Source organism: Ictalurus furcatus, chromosome 23 (genome assembly GCF_023375685.1).
Source record: "Ictalurus furcatus strain D&B chromosome 23, Billie_1.0, whole genome shotgun sequence".
Lineage (NCBI taxonomy): Eukaryota > Metazoa > Chordata > Actinopteri > Siluriformes > Ictaluridae > Ictalurus > Ictalurus furcatus.
In genome coordinates, this window is record NC_071277.1 from 6,739,468 (window position 1) to 6,761,499 (window position 22,032).

At 39.3% G+C, this 22,032-nt stretch overlaps 1 protein-coding gene across 1 annotated transcript; it reads left to right on the forward strand.

Moving 5' to 3' along the window:
• Nucleotides 1–885: 885 nt before the first annotated feature.
• tnfrsf11a (tumor necrosis factor receptor superfamily, member 11a, NFKB activator) lies at nucleotides 886–17,610 on the forward strand. The gene is made up of 10 exons (XM_053611962.1): nucleotides 886–2,212; nucleotides 7,929–8,004; nucleotides 8,295–8,420; nucleotides 9,251–9,394; nucleotides 11,403–11,487; nucleotides 11,915–11,985; nucleotides 12,066–12,167; nucleotides 12,269–12,318; nucleotides 12,946–13,666; nucleotides 16,547–17,610. Exons 1-10 carry the CDS (start codon nucleotides 2,138–2,140, stop codon nucleotides 16,813–16,815), a joined length of 1,719 nt encoding a protein of 572 aa, XP_053467937.1. The 5' UTR covers nucleotides 886–2,137; the 3' UTR covers nucleotides 16,816–17,610.
• Nucleotides 17,611–22,032: the final 4,422 nt, after the last annotated feature.

The window sequence follows — 22,032 nt, forward strand, 5'->3', positions numbered from 1 at the left end:
CAATCAATGTTGATATGAATTAATAACATTCAATAAATTAATAGTCTTACTTTAATCTTAAGAATTGAGTTCATGTGTTAATGTTAATTAAAGTAATGTGTTTTCCGTTTATAAGACCAGTTACTGTGAAACAACTTGTTGAAATGGAGAGAATAAAGTTTTTATTTTCATTTCTTTCAGAATTGTGGAATTAATTATTATTCATTTAAAAGAAGGCATAAAAGGCAGAACTATCGGTATCGGCTGAGAAATTTAATATCGTGCATCTCTAATTTTTTATAATGGCCTATTTTGACGTTCTATTCTCTAGAGTAAAGTAAAGTATTAGTTTACAATTTTAATAATGGTACAAGTAGAAAAAAGGGTATATAATGCACTTCACTGTGTACTCCTTCTATTTGCAATGCGAAAAGAGAGCCAATAAAGTGTTCCTTTGAAATACACTGTGATATGTACGCATTGCCCGATATCACTAACATTAGATGCAATCCTTCAAGATGTGGAAGACACAAGGACATACCCCTTATTTAGTCTACCTGTAAGAATCTCACTTTACCACAAACATAATAATCATGTGGTCACACAGATGTGTTTTTACTTAGCAATCGGAGCTTTCTCTGCCTGGCCTGACCTCAGCATACTAGTTACCTGCATACAGAATATGGACATACCCCTTAAATACCCCTTAAATATGGGCCACTACAAATTAATAGACTGTTATTCGTTAATATCAGAAATGTAATCAACTAGGACTTATCTATCAAAAGTAGCTACAAGGCATAACTGTAAACTAAATCCCATTGATCTCCTTAAATTTACACATTTACATATGAACAGAATCCATTTCTATAGATCTATAGAGCTTTCTTTTCCAGAACTTTCCACTCACAGAACATGTTTGCATAAAAAAAATTGCTATTATATTTAAGTTGACAATATTGGACTTTTTTTTTGTTGTTGTTGTTGTTTCGGTTTGGATTAAACCCATTAAATTCAAGTGACCAGCCAAACAGGATATTAATTCTAAGAAGTCAATAATAAATATTATAACTTTCATTACCATGGGTTGGAAGTTCAGAGGTCCTTCATATGATTTTTTTCATCCATCCATCCATCCATCCATTTTCCATATCCTCATCCTACCCAGGGTTGTGGGGAGCCTGGAGCCTATACCAGGGAACTCGGGGCACAAGGCGGGGGACATGCTGGACAGGGTGCAAACCCATCGCAGGACACAATCACACACATTCACACATTTGTGTTCTATTTGGAAATGCCAATCAGCCTCTAGCACATGTCTTTAGGAGTAAATGACTGGGGGAGGAAACCAGAGTACCCGGAGGAAACCCCTGAAGCACGGGGAGAACGCAAACTCCGTCCACACAGGGCGGAGTCGTGATTCGAACCCCCAACCCTAGTGGTGTCACCGTGCCCCCTGATGTGATTTTAATAGTTTTATTAGTTATGAATAATCTTGAATAGGAAGCCCAAAAACTCTATAAACATGTATATGTAAATAATAAGCAGTTGTGATAACATGAATGTGCAAATTTTAAGAAACTATTTTTTTATACACTGCTAATATCAAAATGTTTCATATTTTACATTTTAACACAGTTTAATTGCATTCGGGTTTTGTGATGCCTCAATGCTTCAAATATATAAACATGAAAGCACAAATTTACCAGTGTGAATAGTTATATTAGTATTTTACTGAATAATTTTTGTTTGTTTATTTATTTATTTATTTGAACTCCCCAATTTTTTTTTTTTACTGTGCATTTTTTTTCTTTTCACATTAGCATTAAACTCTTCAAGAAGCGGTGCACCAAAGGTGGAACAATGTTTATTTGCATATATTTGCATTGCACCAATAGGAAGGAATGGAGAATGGAGTTCAGAATGGAGCCCTCCTACGTAACGCAGAAGCCTTGCCTCTTCACAGCTCATGCCTTCCCTTTTGCTATGAGGATCTGCGCTGACATTGTATAGAGAAGTTCTCAGTGTGAGGAGTTGAACATGCTTTAAGGGCATCCTGTCAAACACACACACACACACACACACACACACACACACACACACACACACGGAGCAGAAGCCTGAGAGTCTCAGTTGGTCACTTTGTATACTACAAATCATGAGAGCTTACTTCTCCACCAGTTGGATATTTCGAGGTTGGATCTACTGCCTGATCTTTGCCTTATGCATCCAGGTAAGATTCCTGTTTTGATTATAAATGATGAATATTATCATTGTGTGTCATGTGTCCTTTGGTGCAGAAATAAATAGAAATCTGTTTGTTGATCTGGGTCTAATCATGTGGATTTCCTGGATCTGAGAAGGATCATAAGATGGATATGATCATTATTGGAGTTAAAGTGTTAACTCTAGAGCTGGGTGAAATCTGAAATCTGTTTGCACACTGTTTTACTGGAAACACTGGATGTTGGTTTACATCCAGATCCCACACCGCAGGCTGTAAATGAGTCCAGCCATCCTCACAGCTCTCTTTCTCTCTCTCTCTCTCTCTCTCTGTTTAAGAAAACTTTCAGAACTCATACCAGCCTTTTGATTTGTTTTGTTTTGTTTTGCCTATTTATTGTTGGCCCATTTGATGTCTGAGGGGAACTTGACATGTGGAAGTATCTCTTGACATTACATTGTGTGTGTGTGGGCGAGGGTGTGGGTGTTCAACCCAGGGGATTGATTTTGTGATAATTCTGTAGGATTCCACCCCCCCCCCAATTCTCCGAAATAATGGGGAATGGGGATATTTTTGGAGATATTCTTATTTGTTCCATTAAAGCAGGGGATCACAAACCTTTTTTGAAGCCGGCGACCCCTTTAACAGTAAGATAAATTCCATGGCCTTGTCAGATTTCTTTCATGAACATTGTTTAAATGTTCATGCTGAAAAAAACAAAACAAATAATAGAAACCCTCATAGAATTTGTAATGGATTTAATGGTTATAATGGAAGTATTGTTTTTTAATAGAAACTGTAATGGTCTCTGTGGGTCTCTACTGGTCATTTGTTGTGTTCTACTGGTGGCATGTTATGTCTAGTGGATACCATTAAAGACCAATACCTTTGGCATTTGGTTTGTAATGGTATTTGTAATGGAAACCATTGGAATTTCTGCAATGGTTTCTGTTGGGATTATTTTTTTCAGCAGGGATAGAATGTTTTTTTTCTTTTTGAACATCCCACAAGTAGAACTTATGCTATATTTACAGGCCTATTGTTATTGAGTTATTGAGGTTTGGATTAAACCCATTTCATTCAAACAGACAGTTTTTAGTCATAACAAGCTTATAATTGTAAATAATGGCATGTTGCGATTTAACTAAATTAATAAATCAAAGACCGCTGGGGTCCCCAGACCTCACTTTGAGAACCACTTCTTTAAAGTATTATAGAAGGTGCGTATTTCGCAAATTGAAGTAAAATTACTGTCCAGCCATGCCCAGTATTCCCGTTTACATGGCATGACTGCCTGAAACTTGTTTTCAGTCTGACACCCATGTCTCCAGTGTTTTAGTATCAGATAAAATGTAGAAACCAATCTGCTTTGCATGAACCTGCCACCTTATACATCCTACTTCAACGATAAAACTGTCACTCAAAAATCCGCATGGCTGTTAGAGATCAGCCATTAGGATGATCTTCTTTTAATAGAAGATTCCAACAGACCTCTGATCGGTAGCTTCAAAGTCTTCCACAGTTAACTACAGTAATATCCATTCATTTATTCTTTCATTCAGTCATTGAATAGCTGTGAAATTCGCTTATCTTGATCACCCTTGAGGGAAAAGTGTGTGAGCATGTTTAACGTTGCATCACAGACCATGCAGGTCTGAACTTGTGCTCGATAGACGGCACCAGCTCAAAGCGTTAAGGTCTGTGAAGTGTCTGGAGAAAGCAATTCTCACAGGAATGAGAATGTTTGGTCATGCTGATGTTTTGTTTTCACATGTTGATTGCGCACGAGGTTGCACATTGCAAGTGCAATTAGTCCGCACTGTGTGTTTTGCCAAATCTGTGATAAAACAGAAAACCTGTACTGTTAGAAAAGGCTTAAATAAATCACCTGGCCAGGTGAAAATTTTCATCGTAGCAGTTATGCAAACTCGGTGGTTGGAGGAAAACTGGTTTTCAAAATGCACTATGGTGTTCTTGCATGAGTGTACAGTCGCACACAAGAGGTAAAATATGACAAACAAAACACCCCAACACCCCCCTCGACATGGCACCCAGTTGGTAACTTGGGACTGATTTTCCATTTTGGAAACCCAACTGATTGAAATGATATAGCGGTTACTGGGAGGACGACGCTGAACACGGTTGAATGCTGGGACAACAGTCGCCGTTGTATGCTTATTTTCCAACATGTAATTATTCAGGGCGTCACTGACCATGTTCTTATATATTTAGTCGATGAAAATATTTCATGTCACTTGTTATACCCTGCTAGTTGGATGCAGAGGGACTAGAAATGAATTCTGGACATTCCTTTGGGTTTCCTGTCTCCTTTCTCATGCTTCGTTTGAGTCCAGGCTCTGAAACCACACAGACAGTGAAATATGTCTCTAGGCATCCTCATACTATCATAGCACAAAACATACAATTGGACAAGGGTATACACACTACCAGTCAAACGTTTGGACACAATACGTTGAATTTAGACAGATGGAAATGGTGAAATTAATGCCTTGTGTTTGTCCAACCAAATAGTTTTCATTTAGAACTTAGTGAGAAACTCTTTTGGAAAATTAGGAAAAGCCGCTTGGGTGTCATGTAGCTGGTTGAGAAGATGCCAAGAATATCCAAACCTTCATCAGGAATACTGCTAAGAGTTACTGATTGATAGTAATTGATTTCGTTTTAGTTTTGCCCCAATCCCAATTTGGTCATTTGCCAATTCCCATCCACAAGCTAGCTCTCCCCTATCCCAGGATAGCTACGAACCAATCAACTGGTGATAGATTAGCGCATGCTTCTTCCAAGACACGTGAAGCCAGCTAGGACATTTTGTGTCACAGCCCAGTATAACACACTCAGAGGAAAAGTGCTGTCAACCCTCTTCCACATACATGAGCTAACAGACACCTACAGTTGGGTCAGTGTTGCTCTGATTGACAAGGGAGAAATTAATTATGCTTTCTTGGACTTCTGGCTACTGATTGCTGAGGCACTGAGGGATTCAAACTCTCAATTTGATTGAGTGATTGATTGATTAGCATTTTTCTTGGTCACTTGGTCATAATACCAGTTAAAGTTTGACATTTTTACAGTTATTTTATTTCCTCTTATTTTCCATTCATTCGTAAATTTTCCATACCGCTTATCCTACACGGGGTTGGGGGGGAGCCTGGAGCCTATCCTAGGGAACTCGTGGGAAAGGGTGGGGGACACCCTGGATAGGGTGCCAACCCATTGCAGGGCACAATCAGACACACATTCACACACTACAGACAATTTGGAAATGCTAGTCAGCCTACAGCACACGTCTTTGGACTGGGGGAGGAAACCGGAGTACCCGGAGGAAACCCCTGAAGCACGGGGAGAACACACAAGCTCCCTTTCCACACGGTGGAGGCAGGATTTGAACCCCCAACCGCAGAGGTGCGAGGCCAATGCACTAACCACTAAGCCACTATGCCACTAATCGCGATAATACTGGAGGGACTGACCGATAGTGGGTAATAAAATTACGAATAGTAGATAGTGAAATAAAAGACATTTTCGGAGACATATTCGGAGGAGCTTGCAATTTTCTAAATTACCGCTGATTTGGGCCAAGACACGTCATGTGATGTCATCACACAGCGCATTCAGTTCACATACGTCGAACATCAGTACAGCTAAATGGTCTAAATGACCAACAAACATCACTGCAAAAGACCATGCAAAACAATTTCGTGCAATTGCAGTTTCGCCAAATCAAGTAGTTTTCTGCAAAAAAAAGCACAAAAAACTCGCCAATTTTAAGTGAAAATCTGCAGCAAAATCAAGCATTTTTAACCAAATGCTTTAACAAGCATTCAACAAAAACTCTGTGAGATCCTGTATGGACTGATTGGTAATTCAATAAGGAAGAATTTCCATCAAATACTTACATTTTTTGCATAGCAAGCACTTGTTCATCGTACACTCTCAGATCGCAGCTCTAAATGTGTGCTTTATTAAAAGCAAATGCACTTGATTGGCGAAGCAGTTACTTACCTAAGACTGCTATATTTGTTGATAGTGTTATATCACTAGTGTTATATCTATACCAAAATACTTCAAATGTATTACTTAGAATTTCTAATTGTAGAGTATTTACCTTTTACCTTAAATCAATTTCTTAATTTCTTTGACCGTGGCATGGTTGTTGGTGTCAGACGGGCTGGTCTGAGTATTTCAGAAACTGCTGATCTCCTGGAATTTTCACAAACAGCAATCTCTAAAGGTTACACAGAATGGTGTGAAAAGGGAAAAATAAAAAAAATTAAAAATCCAGTGAGTAGCAGTTTTGTGGCCAGAAACGTCTTGTTGATGAGAGAGGTTAAAGAAGAATGACCAGACTGGTTGAAACTGACAGGAAGTCTACAGTAACTCATATGACCATTTGGTCAGATTTGTATGATTATCTTTATAAATCATTTTGTTTTCACATTAATCTGAGTGCACACGTCTCTCAGGGTAACATTTGCCCGTTTAAATGATTCCTAATGTGAACACCACTAATTAAAAAAAAATAAATAAAAAATCCAGTTGTGCAACATAGGGGAAAGCATCCAGAAAGATTCGAATACGAGGGATGAAAGGAACGATGGGTTTTGTTGCGAGCCAGTGTATTCATGTTCTTTGTTAAAGTGTTAAAATCACACTCTGAGGATGTACAGTCCTGCCAGCACCAGAGAACCATACAGGAGCTTGGAGCTACTAGAGTAAATCTTTTATTCCAGAAGCGTTCCAGGATACATTTTTCTTTCCTAGGTATTTGAACCATGATCTAGTGGAAATAGAGTTTATCTGGAAATCCCAACAATTCCCTTCTGTGAAGTTTTAGATCAACTTGAAAGCTCAGCTGTTATGGTTGAATGCTAGTGAATGAAGGTTGTGAGTTCAAATCCCTTGAGCAAGGCTTTTAACTTTCTACTGCTCGGCTCTGTGCCTGGATTGGATTCGGCTTGACTCACGAGTCGCGTTGGATAAAAGCGCCTGCCAAATAAATAAACTTAATGTAAAAGTAATTAGAGTCTACAGAGGCTGATGGAGTCATTCAAACATTGCTGTGTTATTTCTGTGACAACCACTGTATTATAATAACAATAACAATAACAATAATACTAATTTACAGAGTTCATTGGTTGGTGATGCCAAACCATTTTTCTGGAACTGGACCCAAATATTGTTTGCAGCTCATTAAAAAAGTCGAGTAAGTGGAACACGTGGCTTGTCCGCTTCCCTCTGCTGATCTTGGCACTTATGTTGCCTTAGTTTGGATGTTTTCGACCGTCCCCGAGCCTACTCTGCGTTTTCGTTAACAGATGAAAAGGTTTTCCATCTATAAACCCGTGCACATTTTTTTGTGGTATCAGCAGGGAAGTGGTTAGTGGCTATAAACCCTGTACACTCTCAGAGGTCATGACCTCACGAGAGTTGATTCTGACACTGCACGAGATTTAGCGCGTGTGTACTATACAGGGTCTTGTAGCGGCCGTACAGATCCACAAGTGTAAATTTGATGTAGTATTACATTTCCCATGATACAGTATCATTTAATATCATTTAACACACAGGCCTACATGTCATCGTGAATTTCAATAGACAGCACTGCAAACCAAGAGTAATCGGTTATCCTGTCTAATTCACATGATGACGATTGAATTTTCAACCATTATTTACTTTATATCATTCTTTTTTGTTGTTGTTGCAGACAAAGCATGCCAAATCACCATGCAACCAAATGCAGTACCTCTGGAAAGGCGTATGCTGTAGCATGTGCAAACCTGGTAAATAATCTTCCAATCCTTTTCATTTGCTACAGAAAGCCAAATATGGCACAAAGCGAAGCTTGCACTGATTTGAATAAAGCTTTGAAATGTTGTGAGTTTCGATAGGGAAGTGTGTGTGAAAGAGGAACACCCACGTAACCACAGAGCCCTTCTCCAGTATGAAAACCTCAGTTTAGTCTCTGCTTCATAAAAACAGCCCAGTGGCTCTGCACGACTTCTGAATAATGCAGGAACTATGTGAGCAACTCCAGCAAGGCAAATTAATGGAGTCTTTCTCATGAACACAGGAACATATCGGTCTGCGCATTGCACTGAGAATGATGATACCAGGTGTCGACCATGCGGGAAGGACGAGTACCAGTCAGAATATAACTTCGAGGAGACGTGCCATCCACAGAAGTTCTGTGATGAGGGTCAGACATTCATTTTCATTATTACTGAGGCACATGACTACAGTCAACTCCAGAATTATTGCCACCCTTCAATATAATTAGCTCCCTCCACCCCACCCCACCCTCACCCACACACACACACATCTCAAATTTTGCGCCTAGTTTTCAGAAACCTTATGGAATATAAATATGAGGTTACATGTACGTTAGATCCATTCGCCATCCATCACCAAGAGGACACCAAGGAAGAGTGTAAAAAAAAGACCTAAAAATGTTACAAATATCATTCAGTACAATCAGAGCAATAATAAAAGAGTTATATTATCCTCAATCCTGATCACCTCTGCCAGGAGGTTACGACTCAGATATACACTAGACAGAGCTTTTACCCAGATAATGCCCTCAAATATCTACAGGGAAGGCTAAATGTTTTGCAATGGCCATTTAATGGCCGTTTTGGGTTTGAAACCCACTGAAAACCAGGTGCAAACCTGAGAGTATAAAAGGACTTCAAGTTCAAGATCCCATCCACAAGTGCCTCAGAACCTTGTTAGAAACTACAGGGAGAGGCTTAATCAGTCCAGTAGAGGCTTTAGCAAACATTTATTAATGGGGGTCTTAAAACTTTACTTTTAAAATCTCATGCTTAAAAAAAACCTGATTGTGCTCAAATAAAACTTTACAGCTTATATAAGATGAAAATATTTTTATGAAGGGTGCCAATATATCTGGAGTTACATTTCCAGAGGAAAATAAAATATAGCCACAATCAACTAAGCTCAGTGGAGCTTTCTAACTGCTTCTCTCTCTCTCTCTCTCTCTCTCTCTCTCTCTCTCTCTCTCGCTCGCAGGGAAAGGATTTTATCGTCCTAGTCCCAGTAGCACCACTGAGCTTGAATCATGTCGGTGTAAAGAGGGCTTCCAGTGTACCACCACCTATTGCGAGTTCTGTGATAAAATCAAACCCTGTCCTCCGGGCCAAGGACTTGCAGGGGGTAAGGCTTTATTAAATCCAGCACATTTCATCCAGATACACAGTTCACATCTTATCGTGATACATTGACAAATGAGTGCCTCGAACTATTCCACAAACTACCGTTGTGGATTTTGGTTCTTTTTCAACACAGAAAGATAAATGTGACTCATAAAATAAATGACTCATAATTACAAATTCAGTGAATTGGTGGCCTGCTGTGGCTTGTGGTTTGACACAAAGTTCGAAGATTTTGCCATAGTGTACAGATGTTGATATTTCTGTGGTATTGATAGCATTCGATATCATTCAATTGGATGATTATATACCTTATTCCAATACGGAAAATAGGATGAAAGGAGATGAAGTAACATAAACACAGCCGAAAGCTTTAAGTATCAGTTCAAAGAGTGGGGGTATTGTGAAGTCTATTAATGAGGATGTATCTGATGCCAGTACTGTGAATGGTTTAGCCCTTATTAATCATTGTGACAATCTGCTCAAGAAGGCCTGTATCATATGGGAATCTATTTAATTTGGGATTGAACCAGTTGTGTATAATCAACTTTTTAACAGTGGTAAAAAAACATTAAACATGTTTTAACAAGTGTCAGTAAGACTTTCAACCAGATTCGAGCATGTAGGTAATACATGCGCGTAAAACATGGCAATCAAAACGTGTTAAATCAGGAAACACTGTTATGGGGAAATAATCTAAAATTATGACATTTATTGTCCATTAACAGCACATCCTGAGCAGTTTGATTCCTCTTATACCACAGAGATTTGCCGAAGGCTATCAAACTTTTGTTTATTAATAAACATCTCTTCCTAATTATTTTATACTTTATATATGTGTAGTTAGGGGGGCTTAGTGGTTAGCACGTTTGCCTCGCACCTCCGGGGTTGCACGTTGCATGTTGTCCCCATGAACGGGGTTTCCTCTGGGTATTCCGGTTTCCTCCCCAATCCAAAGACATGCGCTGTAGGCTGATTGACGTTTTCAAATTGTCCACAGTGTGTGAGTGTGTGAGTGATTGTGGACTGCGATGGGTTGGCACCCCGTCCAGGGTGTCCCCTGAGATAGGCTGGGATTATTATCCCTGGGATTATGTTAAATATTTTTAATGGTTGTACGAGCTGTACACGGTTGTTCCCTCTCCAGCCTCTATTTTTTCCAAAAGTCCTCTGTTCCATGATGGAAAACTTCAAGTTGTAGCTATTATATGTGACAATGACAAAGTGTTGACACTGGAGACTCCTTCCGAAAAATGCGAAATAGACCAAACCATATGAACAATTACACACTTTTTCCAAATCTTTTTGAATCAACAAGCACATTAATACTAGTACTGGAACTACTGTTAGAGCTGCTGTTAAGGATATTAATCGACACCTTCTGACCAATCAGAACTGAGAATTCAACTGAGCTGTGGTAGAAATAGTTTATTAATTACTGAGCTATATACTTTGACATAATGCCAAAAAAAATTTAAAAAAAAGAAGATAAAACTAGAACGTTAAAGTGCATTTCAGTTCATCACTTAAATTGTAGCAGGAACCCTGAGACTAAGGATTTTCTTTTCACAAAGGGTTTACTCTTGAGGAACCCTTTTCTAGAAATGTACATACTTTTATACAAATATTAACACTACTGAAGCACCAGATTTATCTAACAGTAGATGTAAATACACATTACTAGTCTGAGTTTATAAACCAGTGTGGTATTGGGTTAATAGGTGGTGAAGATCCCAAAGGAGTAGATAGAGATGGATACGTCTGTATATTTTATCTGGTCCTACAGTGTCATTGTACCTCCTGAAAATCCCAGGCGCTGTGTCCAGACATTCTTCATTTTTCTAACTAAATGCCTATTAGTATTACAGTAGTTATGCATAGTATGTACTGAAAAAATGTGCTTTAAGACGAATAACGTGCTGGAAATTCATGTGGTTCCATTTATGTGGTGTCTTTCAAAGTACATTAACATTTTTTTTGCTATGATCTGTTTCTCTACTTTGTCATTTAAGAGCTTGGCAAACAGTCATGTAAGGACTGCGACTACGGATTTTTCTCTGATTCCACTTCAGCAGAAGCGTGCAAGAAATGGACAGAGTGAGTATACACTCAGAGCCAGTCAAGGTGTTTGATTTAACCACAGCTTGGGCTTTAAAATACTGCTTTTCAGACACACACACACACACACACACACACACACACACACACACACACACACACACACACAAAATCATACACACTCAGGGCTCATTTGTGCATTTGCAGTGCTCATTCTCACGAGTGCTGTTTTTCTGGCAGTGCTCTCAGGTCACAGGCGCTTTAAAAGCCCCCGCAGTCTTACCACGCTGCGGTAGTATGACTAATTTCTCCACCACTTCCCTTGGAAAGAGCTTATTTTCCTTAGTCGGCCATTTCTGTGGTACCCATTTGTGGAAAGGATTGCGACTAATAAAAACAGAAGTGACAGTTTTGCTGAAGAGTCCTGGGCTGATAAGTCTGTTTTTTTTTTTTTTTTTTCTTTCAGCTGTAAAGCCATTGGCAAGACTGAGGAAAAGCCAGGTAGCACTGAGGCAGATGTGAAGTGTGGACCCTTCGGTACGCAATCTACCATGTTTAGCGCACCAATACAGAAATGAGTCGTGTTTTAATCCTTCATTTCTGCCTTCGTTCTTTAGTGTACACGACATCATGGGCCATTGTGGCAATACCCTGTGCCATAATCGTCATATTTGCCGTGATTCTTTCCTGCTACAAGGATAAACTGAGCATTCTTTCAGGTACGTCTGGTTGAGAAATGTATTTATTTTTTATTTTACTATCTTAGATTTTCCTTGCATGTCGCTGATTATGTTTTCATTTTTATTTTTTCTTTTAACAGTCAATCTACGAACCTGCATCCAGAACATTAAACAGAGCAGAATCCAACAAGTAAGTGAAGCAGGAAGTGATGTTTAACAGGCAGAAGCTGACAGTTGGTCAGAGTTGCCTTGTTCGTCAGTCACACACATTTAGCAGGTTCTCCAATATGGCCGAAAGTATGTGGACACTTGACCATCACACAAATTTGTGTTCCATCCCCAAACTCTTGCCACAATGTTTAATGCACAATGTCTTTGTATGCTGTATCTTTAAGATTTCCCTTCACTGGAATTAAAGGGCCCAAAGCTGTTCCAGCATGACCTCACTAATGCTCTCATGGCTAAATGTGTTATGTAATGTCCATGAAACAAGTTCATGTTATTACATTATAGTAGCTACAAACAGTCATTCCTTGTCCACCATAAGTTAATAACATTAAGGAATGGTGAATATTCATCACCTTACAATTAAAGCAGTTTATTATTACATTTAATTGATGTGTCCTTTTAGCCTGGAAATGTGCACAGGCAATAAATAAATGAATAAATAAATAAAAATACAACACCAGTGCTCTGGAAGAATGCTGCTTTGCACCAATGACACTGTCAAAATTTATTAGTTCAACACACCTTATTGTTAGTAATACTACAATAGTCTTGCTAAAATAAAATAAACTCAAAAGTATTCTTTTCCCAGGAGACGCTAACACCGCCATTCCATAGCAACTGCCCCCTGTACGAGATCACGTCTCAGGAAGATGACGGTACTCCAGAATACCTGAGCATGTGCTCCAAAGCCAATTGTGATTCCCCTGGCCTAGACAAGGCTCAAGGAAACAAGAAGAACACACACTCCTCCAAGCTGGAACGGGACCAGGCTGATGGATCATCAGGCAGCTCCACTGAGGGCTCTGAGGGTCCAGGTTCTCCATTTCCTGGCAGCTCCTGCAGCTGCTTGATCATGAAGGAACCGATGGAGGTTGGCGAGAATGAGGACTGCAGTGAACTGGTGGCTACGGGTCTGGCTGGCTGCTGTTCCTGTGCTCAGGGGGAGAACATGTTCGCCAAACCAAGCAAGGATAGTGATGTTAGCCTGAAAGAGCCTCCTCTGTGCGGGAGCTGCTACACTGAGAGCCTTTCTGGATGCTTGCAAGGCTCTCAGGAGCTCTATATGGATTACAGCAATGAAGCTGGCAAGGAGGTCATGTCAGAGATCAGGGATTTACACAGTGACACAAGCGCATATGAGAGAAATGAACCGCAATGCTGCAGCATCGAATCCACTGCCATACTATCATCGCTTAGCACCAGCAACAACCAGGGGCTCTCACTTAATTCCAGCACAGATAACAACCAGCCCAAAGCTGATGCGGATTTGGAAATCCAGAGCCAGAGCTCCGAGGCTGCTCTCACCTGTGGTAAGGCTGTTTGCTGAACCTATAAAAACAGCTACAGAGCATTTGAAGGTGGTGAAATGGTTTCAATCACAGCTGCACAACACTTATGCTATATTACTCTATTAGTTTGGCATACAAAAATAGTGGTCCTGGCAACCCTGTCATTAACTGTCCTGCCCGCTGGTCCATGTTCATATTGCAAGCATGGGGCAGCGTGACTCCCGCCCCAATGGACCTCTATTACCTCATATTGCAGTTCCCATTTTTTAACCACAAGATAATAACTAATAATAATAATAATAATAACTCTATGCAGCTAAATGGGGTAATGAGCATGCTTCCCTATGATTATGCAATATCTAGAAAGACATCTTTAAAAAGATAAAGTTTTGTTGATTGGCTGTATATACAGTATATCCCCATCTGCTACTATGGACAAGCCTCCACTGGCCATACTTATAAATTGCTGTCCATCAGTGGTATTACAAAACCAGTGACTAAAATTTCAGCAATGTTTTCTTCCATCAAAATATAGAGAGGTGTCATCTAGTGTGTTAAATTCCAGACATTTCAGATGTTGGTATTATCCCACACAAAATTAAAACAAGATGTAGTCTAATGTCTCACTGAGTCATTCGGCTCAGCAGGGGCAATCATTTTTCTCCCAGAGATCTGATCACGATACATATGGCCTACAGAAAGAAATGATTAACACCCCTTTCCCATAACATTTACTAACATCATTACTAAGCTGTAGGATGTGCGTGCAGTGTACGATTCTTAGGATGTTTTTTTTTCACCCTCAGTGGGGAAAAAAACCCCAGACGGTTACTGTAAAGGGATTATGCAACCTTGCTTTTTCTTGACAGCTCTTGTTAATACATCTATCTAGAGCGTATTTAGTGATATTTATTAAGAAAACACTGCCCCTCCAGTAAATGATTTTCCAGTAAACAGCACTGGTAAAAAAAAAAAAAAACAAGCCTAGCCAGAGTGGACGGCGGGGCTCTGGCATGTGATAACTCATGGCTTAATGAGTAAAAGATGTGTGAAGAATGATTCACTGCCAGTCTGTCTTTCTGTCGTGTGCCTGCTGGAGTAAAATAATCCACCCTATTTAGGGAACTCGTCAGCGATTCTGTCGACATGCCTGGCGGAAGGAAACTATGAACTTATTTCTTCACCCGGAAGATACAGAAATATCTTCTGCTATGTAAGGGCTGAATTAGCAGTAATGGACGCAGATGCAGGCATGTCAATGTACAGTTAGGTACAAATTACGTTCAGTAGCTTTTTTTTCCTTCCTTGAATGATAGAATCTGATCTCGACCCGTTGTAACATTGGTATAATATGACGTCTGATCCTAACAGCGATGACATATTGGCACAATATGCAAAACATGTTATTATTACATGTCAGCATGGCACTTGTTTAATAAGGGTTTGACTCCAGGAAAGGAAATCTATTTTAAACGTGATGTACTTCACAGACTATTTCTTAATTTTCATGTGACGCATGATATTCCTGGTATCCAATCAACGAAAGTTATTTCTTTTATTATCCTCTCTTGCATATACCTATAAAATTCATTATATGGCCAAAACTTTGTGGACACCTGACCCATATGTGCTTTTTGTACATGCCATTCCAGATTTAGTCCCCCTTTTGCTGTTATAATAACCTCCAGTCTTCTGGGAAGGCTTTCCTCTAGATTTTGGAGAGTGGCTGCCCATTCAGCCACAAGAGTATTAGTGAGGTCAGGCATTGACGATGAGTGAGGAGGTCTGGGACACAGCTAGTGTTCCAGTTCATTCCAAATGTGTTTAATGGGGTTGAGGTCAGGGCTCTGTACAGGCTACTCAAGTTCTTCCACAACAAAATTGCCAAACCATGTCCTTGTGCACAGGAGCATTGTCATGCTGGAACAGTTTTGGGCCTCTTAGTCCCAGTGAAGGGAAATAATATAGCCACAGCATAGACAGCAAAGACGTCCTACAGTTTGGGAAAGGCCCACGTATGGGTGCGATGGTCAGGTGTCCACAAACTTTTGTCCACATAGTGTATGAATAGGCTATGAAAACGTTCTATTTTTTCTCCTGCACAGTGGAGATCAGAGAAGACAGCATTTTGAACACTTAGGAACACATAAAGTGAGCTGCAAGCATAGTAGATAAGTGCTTGGTCAGCTTATCCATCAAACCGTCAGCACATTTGAATAAAAAATATTGAGGTTATTTAAAAAATTTCACAAATCAAATTATTATAAATTTGATCAAATATATTATAACCAAGCACGCATTATAATTTCATGACCTCAATTCAGTAAATTTCTCCATGTGCATAGAATAAACCTCAGTGCATGATAGAAATATAAAATGCAAAATAACAGAATGTGCTGGATCAAGTGCTATTTTAGAAGCTGCCGAACAATGATGGTGGAAGCCATAGTGATGAATTAAACCAAATTTCCAGTGATTAATGTGACAAAGCAGGCGTTTGTAGGTTGCATAAGTATTCACCCCCTAAGTAAATACTTGATACATGACTTATAGATTTTAAAAAAAAAACTTTTTTTATTTATAAATAATTTTCCTAATTATATTGTTCCCTGCACTTCAGTATTATGGATGATTTTTGTGTAGATTCGTGACATAATCCCAATGAAGTCCATTTTAGTTCCAGATTGTAACAATATTTTTGTTCCATAAAATGAGGAAAAGTTCAAGGGTGGTGAATACTTATGCAAGGCACTGTATAAAGTATGACAACATATTACAGCATACAAGACAATACAAGGGTTTTCCATATACGTACACATAAACGACTAGATAAAGTGTTTGTACACCTTTAAGAGCAATGAAGCTAAATTCTGAATTGCGTTTTTGTTTTTTTTTTGCCAGCTCAGGTGACTGGAAACAACAACACCACATTCATCTCCACCGGCCAGGTGATGAACTTCACGGGTGATGTTATCATGGTGTACGTCAGCCAGACATCACTGGGTAGCAGCGGAGATGAAGAGCCCTACGCCAGTCCAGTTCAGGAACAATCGGCTGAATGTGGCATTCAGAATGTGCCCAAATCCTACCAACGCTCAGAAGAGCATGAGAGACATATACCTGTGCAGGAAATGACAAACCAGCGCCCTCAGCTAAACCTCTCGGTCTAAACTGGAGCTTGGTTTTCCTGTTTTATTTCTCTTCTTGCATTCAGAGTGCTGTTTCATAAAAATGCTGTGCATTTGTTAAATATGATATATGTATATACAGTTTGTTTTGTGTTGTTTTGCGATCGGCATCTATATGCTATAATGCTAAAGATATACAATGGTACGATGATTTGTCTGTTAATTCTGCATTGGCCCAGACTGTAATATACAGAAAAATCTCTATGTTGTTGTTAGGCCAAATAAACAGTGTGGAGAAATGAGACAAGGAGCCGAACTGCTGAATGACACCTGCCAAACAAAACCATCATAACTCCAGGACATTCAGCAATGGGAACAAATGTGTTCCTGTCCCCTCAGTCCCTTCCTTCTTAGCCGTTCTAAAGGCTGGGTCGTGCACAGCATCTCTTCGAGAGATCGCTTCATGGACCAAAATGAACGACTCTGTGAATGTGGAGAACAATGCAGGATGGTTTGCTTTTTGCAGTGTTTCCTAAAAAATAAATGTACTTTATTTTATATACTTTTCGATCAGGGAATTTATGATTTTCAAATATTCAGACTTTTTATTTTTTGTCGTTTATGGTGGTATTTTTAGCCACCAACTTGACCATTCAGTTTCACTGAAATAAAAAGGAGTGTAGCCATGGACATCAGTGTGTAATGTGTTTTATATATATATTTGGAATGATTATGGTAGAAATAAACATAATTTGTACAAAAAAACAACAGCAAAGCCTTTTTTTTCTGTATTAAGGTAAACTGTTTACAGTGCCTGCTAACTGAATATGAAGTAAAACCTCAAATTCTTTCCTGAACCAGTCCTACAGCTGTAATTACAGCGGTGCATGGATAGCAGCTGTCATAAGGTCAAGATGAAACACTTTACCACATGAAAAGCCTTTGCCCTGATTGCAATGACACAATCAGCACACTGTTCCCTCTAGGATCCGTAACAACCCAGAACAAGTGATGCTTTTTTGTCTGAAAAAGCAGGAAGTTATGACTGACCAGCATGTGGTCCACATTGGCAAACATAGCACGCCCAATTATATCTGAAAGAATAGAAATAGATATAGAAATAGAGACAGCCTGCCATCTAGTGTATTAAGCAGTACAGTGAATGAATGATAGCTGTTTAGTCAAGGTCCTTGACTAGTGACCCCTAGTCCCCTCAACACACCAGTTGTAGGGTTGTATATACAAACTGCAGAGTTTATAACATCTGGTTTGTGTCTGGTGACAAAACGTGACACTGACACCTGTGTTCTTTGCTTCACCTGGTGAATACCCAGTGCAGTTAGTGGGTCCTAGTCCTCATCTTGGCCTACGCACTGTCCTGCACATTTTAGTGTTTTCCTTGGTCTAACACACCTGATTCAACTAATCAGTGAAACCTGTCTCTTGAAAAGATGAAATGGGTGTGATATAGCATAAAATGGAGGTTCTCCAAGACCAGGGCTGGAACCTGTGTTGTAGAAAAATGAGTATGAATGCAAAAACTATCAAATTACTAGATGTTCCCCATGAACGATCATTTGTCACTGGGGTATCTTACCTAAAAGGTTTAAGGTACACTATATGTACATCCATCCACCATCAATCCATTTTACATACCACATGGAGCCTATCCCAGGGAACTCAGGGACAAGGCAGGGGACACCTTGGATGGGGAGGAAACCAGAGTACCCAGAAGAAATCCCTGAAGCATGGAGTGAACATGCCAATCCCGGAGGTGCGAGGCAAACATGCTAACCACAATGCTAAGCCCCCATGCACCCCAGTATATGTACATGTCTAAGTAAAAGATACATACCAAAGATACAAAAGGTGTATTCCAACCTAGCAACAAGGAACGGTACGGTTTAGTAACCTTTTTTCTGAGAGTGCTCTTATCTACTATTAAGTACAATCTGCAGCTAAATTTGTCTCAAAGTTGATCCTGTCTACTGAAAGGTGCTGCAGACAATCCAGTCCACCAATGATGACTCGTACACTGATGAAGCTTCTGAGGTCTCAGACTTCACACAATGGCACTACACAGATACTACAGAGCTATGGGAATGAAATAAGCTGCGTTATACGCAAGACATGAAGTAGATTCTTGTAGTAGTAGATAATTTTTACATCTTCGACATTCTCTTTGTGTAAAGTGTCCTGGTACCAAGATATCCCGGTAAATGAATCTCCTGTGATAATCTCATGTACCTTATAGCAGCAGCTCTGAGCTCTAAAGATCATGTCTGGGGTCAGTGCTCATGCTTTTTTCCACATGCTCCCCATGTCCAAACACATCGTATCCGGATCGTGTGTCAGGGAGAAATCCAGATCTGGAAACACGGGTGCTGATGTCGCTTGGGTGGAAACTACCGGATTTTTACAAGGCACTGTGTAAATGTTCTTGTGGTCAGTTTATTATACCGTTTTACAAAAAGGTTAAAGGAGGAAGAAGCTAAGAGGTGTTTTGAGAGAAAGTAGGATCTGAGAAGGGGACAGAAATGAACCATACTGGTCAGAGTAATTTTAGAGATTGCCAGAGTACAACATCGGAGCACCTGACTGTGCGAGCTGGGGTGAACTGGAGGATCTAAGTATGGAGATGGGGGTGTATTAGAGGATCTGAGTGTAGAGATGGGGTGTATTAGAGGATCTGAGTGTAGAGATGGGGTGTATTAGAGGATCTGAGTGTAGATTTGGGGTGTATTAGAGGATCTGAGTGTAGATTTGGGGTGTATTAGAGGATCTGAGTGTAGAGATGAAGTGTACAGTATTAGAGGACCTGAGTGTTCCAAAGTACAAACACTAGAGACTCCTTCGATAAATGTTAAATGAATGTCTTCTAACAGAAACCTTCACCATATCAACAATTGTTTTTCTTTGTTATAGCAACACATCTGTTCATTTATTTATGAGCATTTTTATATTTTATAGTTGAAATATAGAATGTACTATAACAAACTGTTTAATAGAAAGAAACTTATAGTATCAATAGTATGGAATTGTTATTGTAAGTTAAATACAGTTCAGTCTATAGAAAGTGAGGTGAGGAAACAAACAGCAAGATGAACAACCATCCCGTGAGGGCCTATGTATAGACGGCCTAATGACTATTTAGCACTTTTGAAAAGGGTGGAGGCTAAGAGAAACACAAAACACACATAAATACACTAAACCACAGGTATTCTAAGCAAAGCTAAAAGGAGGCGCTCTTTCTTTTCATGACACAACTAGTGACCTAAACACTTAAAAAAAGCCTTCTACAAATTAAAAACAGGCCGGAAAGGTTATATGGTAAAACACGTAATCTTGCGTACGTATGAAATTTGACTTGGGATAAAGGTGTCTGATAACAGAATAGAAGAAAGAACAGAATAAAAGTGTAATAATTGTAGGTGATAGATGATAGAATTAACAAGTAACAACAATCAATGAGACAGTGATCAAGAATTTCAACGATTAATGAAGTCATTCATTTATGGTACCTGTTTTTAGGGGGACCTTTAGGTGATCTGGGTCATGGTGGATCCAGTACTCATCCCGGGAACATGAGGAGCAAGGCAGGTATACGCCATGGATGAGAACCACATACTCATTCCCACCTTTTAGAATTACTTTATTTTGCCAAGCACATGATTTTGTATTGGTACAAAAATGCAGACATAGAACACTATTCGATATATGCAAAAGAGCATCACACACAAAGCACATCAACAATAAATTCATCCATCCTGAGCCTGATGAGGCTCCCTGAAGCACACAGAGAACATAGAAGCTCTGTGCACACATACCCATCAACAATAAATAAGGATTAAAGAATGTGCAAAGGTAGTGCTTAAGGTTAAGTCCAAAATATTCAATGGGCAAAACAGTCCTGAGAAGTGGACGTGTTGCACGAATCTGTTAATAGCTGCTAGCTCTGAGAAAAGCTTTTTTGATGACATGGTACTTATTGTACTTTCCAGAGGAAGGGTGTATTTATTTATTTATTTATTTACTTAAAGATGGTACTCAGGGTGTGCAGGGTCATCCAAGATGATATTTTTAACTATTCTGATAGTCTGTTGCAGTTTAGTCATCCCTAAAGTGGAGGTCAGACCATCAGGTTGTTGTTAGGAAGAATCCTCCAGGTTGATTAACCTGGATTGCCTGCACCTGCCAGACAGGTTATTTAAGGCCAGCACATGCGCCAGCACTTCATCACACCTTTGTGGATTGGTGACTAGTATGGTATGGCAGGGTTTGCTGGAGGGGGGAGACAGGCTTGAAAAGGAGAGAAATCTAAAAGATAAAGAAATATCTCTGGTAATATATGTGAAAATCCTCTGAAGAGTTTTAAGTAGTGGGAGCCAACTCTCCTTTTGATTTTATTTGTCCTGTTTAAAATAAAGATTCCTGTGTTTGAGTCCACTATTTTGGCATCCCCTTTATTGATCCGTATCCGTGGTAGAGAGAGACTGAACACTTTGAATGCATACATCTTCTAAATGTGAATGTCATTGTTTTGTAGCACATTAGCTTATAGGTAACCTTAAGGCTAACATAGTTGTACTAAAAGCCACAAAACTTCAGTTTTGAGGTCATGGGGACTTTAAGAAGTTTGTCATGATGTGTTTACTCTTGAATAAAAAGACAGTGAATGTAAAGAATGAGGTTTGTCTAGATGGTGTATATAAGACCGGTTAACATTGTGGCTCTGCAGAGAAACATTATTCTGTTTGTGTGTGTTTAGAAGCTTGTTGTAGTGTCCAGCTGCTTTCATATGTTGGATATTTCTTCATTTTTTACTGGAACATTACTGGAATGTAATGTCTTACATTACATTACAAAGAGACATTACTGGAATGTAATGTCTCTTTGAAAATAGGAAGGAAAATCAAGTCTGAAGTTTTTGTAATGGTAGGAGTGTCTACTCTTGAATAAAAAGACAATGAATATGGTTGAGACTCTTGTATGCTATTTACATTAACACAAGATCAAGTAGCCTGTTGTAGTATAATAGCAATGAATCTCATTTTCTTTAAAAAAAAAAAAATATATATATATATGAGATTTTTTTCTTGTAAAAACTACTCAAGTCAAGAGAAACTTCTATGTGAAAGGAGGGGGCCCATAATTCTGTCTTGAATACCCCCTTAAAAAACTTTGACTAAAACCAAACTGACTAGTTTCCAAAGAATTCATGCAAATGGCGACATCTAGTGGTCACTGCCACGCAGACAT